Below are 10037 nucleotides of genomic sequence, written 5' to 3' on the forward strand. Positions count from 1 at the left end.
CCTTATATTTTCTTTTATTTTTTTAATAAAATAAAACTTTTAAAATTGTTTAGAAATCTCTCTTACTCGGTTACTCCTTAACTAAATTTTAAAATTTTAGATAATTAAAAACTTAAAAATTCCTTACACCTACACGTTTAAGGCTTGATAAAAATTGGTTAGAATAATCAATCATCACTTTTCTTTACACCTTTTTTATTTTATGAGAAATTCTATTCAGAAAATGTGGGGAAGGTAAATACGTGGGGAGTATACGTGAATAGAACTGTAGAAGTAGGAATTTATATTAACGTAGAAGTATGAATGAAGAGTTTTTTTAGCTATTGAGTAGAAGTAGGAATTTATATCAATGTAGAAGTAGGAATTTATTAGAAGTAGGAAGACATTTCAACTTAGAAGTAGGAATTTATTATTTTTGTCAATTTGTTATTTTAACCCCATTTTAAAGTTTGAGGTAGGGGTTGACAGCAAAAAAAAGCAATAACTAACTTTCTTTTGTTAATTTACTATTTTAACCCCGTTTTGAAGTTGTTGGTTAATTAATTTAGGAATATTTTTGGCAGTAAAAAAAACAATAACTAACTTTCTAAATCCTCTTAATATATACAGATACAAATATTCTCTTATTCCTTTCTATTTTCTCAATAACAAAACAAAACCGTATTCAAAACACCAATGAGAAAATTTAAACAAACATAAAAATCAAGATGAAACACACTTCATTTGACATTTTTGAGAACCAGAGGGTGTGACTGTGACGTAGATGGGGCATATAAGTTTATAAGACACCCAATAGAAAAAAAAAAAAAAACACATGTTAATATATTACCAATAGTTTTATACTAGTTCGGTGGCATAATTTGATGTCCTTTATCAAGAGAATCAAGATTCAAATCTCTTCTCTTCCAATGTTGTAGCTATCGAATTGTATATATAAAAAAATTATTACAACATTTGGATGGGCTGGGCTAGTCGGGTTGCCTGACACCCACCCGAATAATCGATTTTTCTCAAGACATGCTTTTCGACCCGGCCACTTGTTCGAACCCATTCGCAAGCCTTCGGGTCGGTCGGGTGGGTTGGGTTTCCCAGGCTAATGGATATCCCTAAATGGTCCATAGGCTGAGCCCAAGTCCGGCCCAGTTGTTGCGCCTAAACTCTAAAAGTCCAAACTCCCAAAAGACCCAAACAGAGCAGAACATATCGTTCTTCTTCGAAATTCTCTGTTCTCTAAACTCTGCGTTTCTCTGTACAAATCTTCTCTCTCTCTCTCTCTCTCTCTCACTGTTCGAAAAACTCTTTGAATTTTGAAATAAAATTAATAAAAATTTTGAAAATTTGAAAAGAAAAAAATGCAAGGAGAAGAGGTAAGTATAGAAGAGCTAGCCTCAAATCTTGCCACCTACAAAGATCAGCTTCATCAGGTAATTTTTATTTTATTTATTTATTTTTCACTATTAAGTTCGTTTCATGCTTTAGGGTTTATCAATTTTTAGTCGAATTAGGGTTTTCGTTTTGTTTTTTTATATATTATTTTGCAATTAATTTTTTGGGGATGGTGAAGTAAAAACCCTAGTTTCTGAATTGGGGTTTTTCTTATACTTTGTTTGGTAGCTGAGAAACTGGAAGAATAACTAAAACAATTGAAATTTGATGTTATATATACTGTGGTTGATAAAAATACAAACTGAGTCTAGTGAAAATTTAAAACAATTATGACAGTTGGATTTGTATGAATTTTGAATTTTTGTAAAATTTAAGGAAGTATATATACATACACATATATGCTTGTATTTTGTTATATAGCAAGAAAAAAAAAATGAGTGAAATGTTTGACGAAGTGATTGATGGTTAATTTGATGTTGGAGTGACTCTAACTGTGTTTTGTTAGTTATGGTATTTGAAGTTCAATGTGACTGTGTATAACTCAACTGTTTCGTGTGTGTGTGTGCGCGCGCGCGTGTGCGTGTGTGTTTGAAATGGAACAATTAACCTTGTCACTGCTGCAAAATCATCTGCCTTTGATTTGGAAGACAAAGTTGCTTTTGGGGAAAGTTTGCTTGCGTGTCGTGAGTTGTGACATCTTGACTAGCTGTCCTTTTTATTGGTAAGTTTCATGCATGCCCAGTTGGTCTTGAACTTGGAACCCTGTCCTGCATCCTATTCTTTATGGAGGGAATAAGTGGCATTTGAGTTAAAGCTTATTGACAAATAGTTTTTACGAGTTCCTTTGTATCCTAGACTTATCTTTTGATGCATTATAGTGATATAAATTATGCAATAAATGATTTTCCTTTGTATATGTCCCGTGTACTAGGGTTGCTAATTGGGGGTTGCACCCCCTTTTGCATTTTCTTAATTAGATTGTTTACATATTAAAAACTAAGTAGTAAAAAGATGAATGTTGAAGAACCTGTAGAATTAAAAAAAAAAAAAAAGGATATTTACCAGGCAGCAATTTATGGTTGCAGAAAATGATGTTGGCCAATATAAGCAATCATCTGGGGACTTTTAGAGAGTGATGGAGTTGTAGGAGAGTATTAGGATATTCTCTCTCCATTTGTTCTTAATATAGAGACAGACCATTATACGGTGAAGATTTACATTTTATAAATTTTAAGATGAGCTCGTCTAATTTCACGGTAATTGGCAGAGCCTTCTGGTCTCTCCTCTCATCTTCATAGACAGTAGATGTTAAGGGAAACTTAATGATAGTAGCCCAACAACATTCTTTACATCGTTGGTTTCTATTCTGGATACAATTCCACCTTCTTTCTATTTTTCAATCCCTTCCCTGTCTGCGTTTCTGTGTGTGTGTGTGTGTGTGTGTGTGTTTTGGAGTAACAATTTTACAGTTAACATGATGGGTTAGGCAGCAGAGGGGAAAATTGACTCCTCCCCCCTCCTCACTTCTTTTCTGTTATTAACATTTCCTTCCCAAACACTACTTGTTTAAATAAATCTGCACAGGTGAAGTGTTATGGAGTTGAGTACATTTGAATTCTCTTCAAGATGCCAATGGAATGGCAACTAAAGTCCGTTGCCTCCAATATTTCTGTTCCTTGAATTAATTTGTTAAATCTTAAATCTTCTTGTACTCCATTCTTGAGTATAATTGGTCCTTCCTTATTCCTTTTTTAATAATATTTTCTTTCTTACCTGTCAAAAAAAAAAATGGTCCTCCCTTGGCTTTCCTTAATTAATTATTGGTTATCAGGAGAGGGAAAAAAGGATACTTATGTTAACAGAAATATTCAAAGGTGTAATAACAAAATTTAATATGAGAATAAGTTGTTTCCTATTCTTCTTTTCTCTCTTCCCTAAAGCCCACTTACCCAGTTTGTAAGCTTCTTTTTCATATAATCTAAACATATGCTGTGGGTTGAGGGCTGAATTTTTCTATACATTGTTGCCCATAGCCCGTATGTTATTTTTGCGTAATGACTTTCTGTCTTCTGTGGAACAGGTCAGAGAGCTTTTGGTTGATGATCCTGGAAACTCTGAATATGTAGACATGGAAAGGGAGCTTAAAGAGGTGTTTCTTTGCTTATGATTGTTCTCTTTCAATTTTTTCATTTTCTATCCCTTATAAATTTTTATTGGAAATACACATATGATTCTTATAATCTTATCCTTGGTGTGTCCCTTTTTGAATGATTGTCTTGAGAAACAGAGTCAGCCCCTTGTAAATTACTTCTAGTCACATAACCAATTCCATATAATTTTAATTGGATATCTAGTTTCTATGCAACTTTCTTTCTTTTATCTCTCCCTTCTCTCTTTTGAAGGAATCAAAATGTTGCTCAAACAAGCAACATCAGTTAACTTCTAATGGCACCTATGGAGGTTTTTTTTTCGTTTCTTGACTAAAAAGGTGAGGATGGTTATTATGTTAAATAAAGTTCGTACACTCCAGAAATGGGAACTCTATGGAGAATCAGAAAGTTATTTGGATCTATATGTGAAAATTGAGAACTTCATCAAGATGCACATCACTTCTATCTTGGTTCTTGTGCAGGTGTGCTATGTGTTGTGATGGCCAGTCTGCTCTCTCTCTATCACCTCATTTCAGATGTTCACACTGAGATTATAAGTTCGAATGACGTTGATTTGTCCTTATGGTGTTACTGATAATATGGATATGCATTTTTTGTTGTTTAAATTTTGAGTAAGGGCTAAAGTTGTGTGGATGCAGGTGATTGCTTTGACGGAAGAACTTCTTGCAACTGCAAAGCAAAATGATATTTCAGGATCAGATATTGGGACTAGTGGTAGGGCATCTCCAAGTTTGCCTCATTCCAAAATGGTAATTCCACATCCTTTTTTGTGTGTGTGTGTGTGTGTGTGTGTGTGTGTGTGTGTGTGTGTGTGTGTTTGGTTACTTGGCCAAAAAACTGTGTTTGGTTGTCTTGGGTTGCAAATCTTGTATCCTCTTGAAGGCAGAAGTCATGCTTGACAGCTATGAAAAAAAAATCGTAAGAAGGGTCCTAAAAGGGTTGCCATGGATATGGCCTCATCCTTTTAAACAAGCCCAAGAACCAACATGCCAATCCAAGCCACCCAAGTCGTAAGTAAGGTCCTACTCATGAATTTGAATCTGCACACTTGCAGTTGGCAGCCCAAGACTATTGCATAGCATCGGACAATAGTTTCAACATCTATACTATTTAGAAATTAGAATATCGGTGCCTCACCATTGAATTCAGAAACTATATGAACGGTTGTTTGTTTATTAGTCTTAATTCTTCTGCAAGCTTTATGGTTCGCCTGTTGCTTGGATTGGCATTTTGGTTCTTGGGGGTGGTTGGTTTCTGTTTTCACAATTTTTACTTATATGAATGATGATGTAACATGGTGTCTTGCATGTCATGTTGTGTCAGACTTGTCATGTCATTTGCCATGTCTTAGATGGGACATTTTATCTGTCATCACTTTTCAATTTTGTAGTTGTAATTGTAACAGACTGTGCAGTTTGGCTGGTGTGTGGCTACAGAGTGGTGTCCTTGCATCATTTTGCCATTGCATCTGAGGATAGTGTCATATATATTCTCATCTATCACTTTGTGTTGACCTGTACTACCCTTTATTTACTTTCGTAACCGAATTGTGTGTTTTTGGTAATGTTGGAGCTTTCTCACTTTCTCTGGTGATCATATGGGTTCTTTTGTGTTTTCCCCATGTAGGACTCAGAAAGCATGTTGGATCATCAAGGAAAGTTTCCCATTGGCACAAAAGTTCAAGCTGTTTGGAGTGAAGATGGGGAATGGTATGTGACAAAATGAAAAAAAAAGTAGAGATTCTGAATTTCAAAAAAAATATATTTATTCCATTTGTTTTACCTTTGTCTTTCTGTATTTGATTAGTTGAATGTTCAGGTATGAAGCAACAATTGAGGCGTATTCTCCAAATGGCTATTTCGTTAGTTATGATGGATGGGGGAATAAAGAAGAGGTATGATTTCTGTAGCCACATTTTTGAATCATTAACTCCTTGTTACTTAATGCATCATCTTCTTCTATCCTCATCAAGTTTTTATAGGTTGCTGCATGTATTTTGTTTATAAAGTTTACATTGTTCAGGTATTGTTAGCATTTACATTTGTTGTTTCAATTGTTTATCAGGAGAAGTAAAGCTTACCTTTTTGACCGTGCACATATTTTCATACTTACGATGGAGATGTATAATTTTACTGCAAAACATTAAAGTTGTTTGCTAGCTCTAGATCATTTATCCTAGTATATTAATTGTCCAAATGTCATCCTTAATATCCTATATCTTTATTTGAAAGTTGCTATTAAACATGCATCAAGTGCCTTCAAATGTTAAACAAATTTTAGAGGCTACTGTCATGGGAATTCAGAGTTTAGCTGCTTGCTGCCATTAATACCCACCCACCCCTGTCCCTCTTCCTCTTCCTCTTCCCCTCTTTGGTTCATTCAACACGTGACTTGGTCCCATGGGCTACACAGTTTGAGGACAGCCCTCCTCAGTCCTCATTCCTTATATTCTTCCCTCCCTAGGGAAGAGAAAAATGGATCCCAAGTGTTTTGAATGACACAGTGAAATTTTTATCAGCTAAGTTAACTGGCACTTTATTTTACTCATCTTGCCTTAACTATTACCTCTTCTTTTCCTCTTTTTAGCTTTCTTTTTACTATTTACCCTGTACATGGAATTTTCCCTTGTTACTCAGTAATGCAATTTTACCTTGTGAACCACAGCAGTGTACTGTTACCTTTTTTTCCAATTCCATCTTCACTTTAGCCATATCGTCATCAACTATTATAATCACTTAGCTGTATCATGCCACAACCAGCATTACAACTTCTTTATCTTGGCCAACTAGTTGTACAACAAACCTTTTTTATGCTGATAAATTTAGAACATATGGAGGATTATAGCTGGTAATGCTTTTACACTAGTAACATCAGTGGCCCACCCATTTATATATATATATATATATATATATATATATATATATATATATATATATATATATTTAAACGTACAATTTTAGAAGATGTGAAACAAAATGAAGAATAGTTGTAATGGAGGAGAGGATTTTGCAAACGTTAAGAAGATAACTTCCTCAAATAATAAAAATAAACATTCAACTGTGATAAAATTTGGATAGAAACAAATATGCCAACTGCTGAGAACTGAGAAGATACATGTGCCATTTGCTAAAGTAACTCTTTGCAAATTGGAGGATTCTAGATGTTAAATTTCCATGGGTGGGATGTCACTAGCCATTTGGATTGTTTGATATGTATGCATTGAATAACTCGTCCTTTTACAATCACCCAATCCAAAAAAGGGGGCTAATTTCTCTTAAAAATTGATTTTACAAAACAATGGGTTATTGTCCCTTATAATACTTAAAAAGGATAGACTAAAAAAAAATCATTATCAACATTATCTAAATGCCTGAGATTATAAATCCCTTTTACAGATTATGACTTCACTTTGCCATTGCAAACCAAGTCTATTCTTATTGCTTCGATCATTTGCCTGCAATTTGTTAGTCATATATTCATTCTGAGTGGGTTAGAATTAGATATCAGCAGCATTGGTTATCACTGACAGTTGCTATTTCTAGGTGGATCCTGACAATGTAAGGCCAATTCAAGAAGGAGTTGTCAATACTTTGGCAGAAGCTGAGAGAGTGGCTGAAGCTACCAAGCAAGCTATAAAACGGAAGATTGCACTGGCTGCTTCCATGGATTTCCAGTCGCGGAGTTTACCCGCAAAGCTTCGAATAGAGCCTGATGACCCAGAGGATGTGGTAAGTTGTGTATGCAACGTACTATTAAAGAACAGTGGATATCCAATATAACTGGAGTTACCAATTGTTTTTGCTCATTCTGAAATTTGTAGTTTCTAGCTATAGATAAGCTTAAACAATCTTGTCAATAGTTATGGTAGAATGCTTAAGATATGTGTAGTTTTTTTTTTTCATCCCCCAATCATGTTCTGATGCTGTGATGATTTGATTGCTAATTATAATATTTACAGAAAGTCGCCAAGCGTAAGAAGATACATGCTTTTAAGTCAAAGGTGCGGATGGAGCAACTTGAAGTCACACAGAATAAGCGGCAGAATGCTTGGCAGCAGTTCCAGACAACCAAAGGCAAGACTAAGAAGGTACATTTGGACAGATTTTGCATTTGATATGTTGCAATATCAAATTTTGGGACCAATGGCTTTGTCTGTTGTTGTCTGTTGCAATATGCATCAGTGGACCTTTTATATTTATTGAACTGCATGTTCCTTTATCTTCTGAATGATCCCCCAACTCCCACTATTATGTACAATTTCACACACTGATTCCTTCCCACAAATTTGGAAGTTTGAGCATGTATCTTATATTTTGTTTTAGTGTTTATATTGTTCTTTTTACCCTAACCTTCAATTCCCTCCTTGCATTGTCAGATTGGTTTCTTTTCGGGTCGCAAGCGGGAAAGCATCTTCAAGTCTCCAGAAGACCCACAAGGCAAGGTTGGTGTGACAGGAAGTGGAAAGGGTTTGACCGAGTTCCAAAAAAGGGAAAAACACTTGCATCTCAAGGGAGCGACTGTTGATGGTGCTGATGAATAGGTTAGAGTTCCTAGTTTCGCTGTATCTGCAAGACCTAGCTCATGACCGAACAGTCAAGAGTCTTTAAACGCATGGTGTTAAGCTTTTCTTCTTATATTTATATTTTGAAATTCAAGCTTAGCATGGGGTCAAACTGTACTTATCACAAAAAAGAAGAAGAAAAAGACTGCTTTCTAAATTTGGTGTTTGTATGTGACAAATCTCTTCTTCTCTCCTGGTTGTTGCTGTTATTGATTGTGTCTGTGGGATCATATCCTGTGCCACACCCCTGGTATTGTATGGCCGAGATGAAATGTTAAGTATTTTTTCTTCTCTGATGGAACGGTTGAGATGAAAAGTTAAGGCCACTCATAGGACATTGCATCCTGTGCAGGGGTCACAGGATTTTGGTTTGGGCGTGGGCAGTGGCGGAGCTACAAATTTTCCAAAAGGGACTAGCTAAATACTAAAATTCATTAGTAAAATAAGAAGTTTTATTTCATAACTTAAATTTAATTCAACAAAATTATACCTTACGTTCTTTCATTAATTCAATGAATATTCAAAAAACGACTGCCCAGTTTGCAGTAATCATATTTAGGTAATTTGTTGAAAAATTATATATGTTTCATTGTGATGTGAGATTTGGCCATCTGCAAACAAGGGAAATGGCATGGTTAGCTGGTTACTATGTAAAAATTTTATGGATTTAACCTTAAAACAATCCTACATCGACTAAATACTTCCTATTAATGGTTTTTTATTACACGATTTGACTCCCTAAATATCCCCAAAGTCACTTTCAATCATCAATTTCATATTAATGTCGAAGGATCTAGAAGATTATACTCATTCTTGACCCATGGATACTTCTCCTCCATAGACCCAATTCATGATTCATCTTCTATTCTTATTTTCCTAAAAAAAAAAAACTTTTATTCTTCTTGATTTAATTGATACTGTTTTTGTCTAACCAAAACCACAAATCCATTTACCTCAGCAAAAGCGTTTTTCATTATTCAAGTGGCCTAACAAAAAATTATTTTTCCTCAAAATGCATACATGCCTCACATTCTTTTATGTAAAAATTATTCAAAAATATCCATTTTTCCCTTGAAGTCGGTCAACATGGATGTGTCAAAAGAACCCTAAAAGAGTTAATTACCACTAAAATATCTAGTGTTTCAGTTTTGGTTCATTGATAGCCATCACATAAAATATCTACCTACTCCTCTCTCTACCTTATTTGGGGGAGTTTTTTTTTCCTACTTATTTGGCTTATTTACAATTTTTTAAGTCTATTTTTCTTATAGATACACCTGTACTTTTGTATAGTTTATTTTTAAAACTTAATAAACAAATGAAAATAAGGTATCATATGGGTGCAACTTTTCGATATTAGATGTTGTTTTGTCTATGTATTTTAAAGGTGGATCCATTAATGAATTGTAGTCAAGTGATTGACAAGATGCCTAACAATAGAGATGTTTACATGGATTGATAAGTTATTTTCATTAGTTTATTTTTGCTTAAAAATCTATCTGGCCATATTCACGAACATCTAAATTCACAAAAAAATAAAAAATTTCTCAATTAAAATCTTTCCTTACAAAATATAAAAAATATAAGCCCAAATTAAATACACATGCAAAGTACATGAGAATATGCTATGCCCTACCTCCAATTCCAAAGAAGAGTGAATTGAAGGCCGTCCATAATAACCCAACTATGTTTGCTCACATACAATTTTATTTTATTTTTTTAAAAAACTTGTTGAAGAAAAAATGGTGCATTTTCTATGCGGTTGTGTGAGCATCTCCACATGTGGATTAGACATAAAGATATTTTAAATTCCAGGCTTAAGCCAGCCCAACTTAGTTATTTATAATGAGAACTTCGAGCTAATACCACCCCACTCATGAGCTTCAATAGTATGTGGTAACCTTCTTACTTATTATTAT

At 34.4% G+C, this 10037-nt stretch overlaps 1 protein-coding gene across 3 annotated transcripts; it reads left to right on the forward strand.

The window, feature by feature from the left end:
• Positions 1–1186: 1186 nt before the first annotated feature.
• On the forward strand, positions 1187–8275 carry LOC142620349 (uncharacterized). Of its 3 annotated transcripts, XM_075793743.1 has the most exons (9): positions 1216–1424; positions 3467–3535; positions 3789–3874; positions 4019–4306; positions 5184–5266; positions 5376–5451; positions 7100–7285; positions 7516–7644; positions 7933–8275. In XM_075793743.1, exons 4-9 carry the CDS (start codon positions 4190–4192, stop codon positions 8095–8097), a joined length of 756 nt encoding a protein of 251 aa, XP_075649858.1. In that variant the 5' UTR covers positions 1216–1424; positions 3467–3535; positions 3789–3874; positions 4019–4189; the 3' UTR covers positions 8098–8275. The 3 variants fall into 3 exon arrangements, with proteins under 3 accessions (XP_075649849.1, XP_075649858.1, XP_075649854.1); XM_075793734.1 differs by lacking the exon at positions 3789–3874 and having other exon boundaries at positions 1187–1424; positions 4196–4306; XM_075793739.1 differs by lacking the exons at positions 1216–1424; positions 3789–3874 and adding an exon at positions 2033–2107 and having other exon boundaries at positions 4196–4306.
• The last annotated feature ends 1762 nt before the right edge of the window (positions 8276–10037 follow it).

The sequence above is a fragment of the Castanea sativa genome, chromosome 1, assembly GCF_040712315.1.
Source record: "Castanea sativa cultivar Marrone di Chiusa Pesio chromosome 1, ASM4071231v1".
Classification (NCBI taxonomy): Eukaryota; Viridiplantae; Streptophyta; class Magnoliopsida; order Fagales; family Fagaceae; genus Castanea; species Castanea sativa.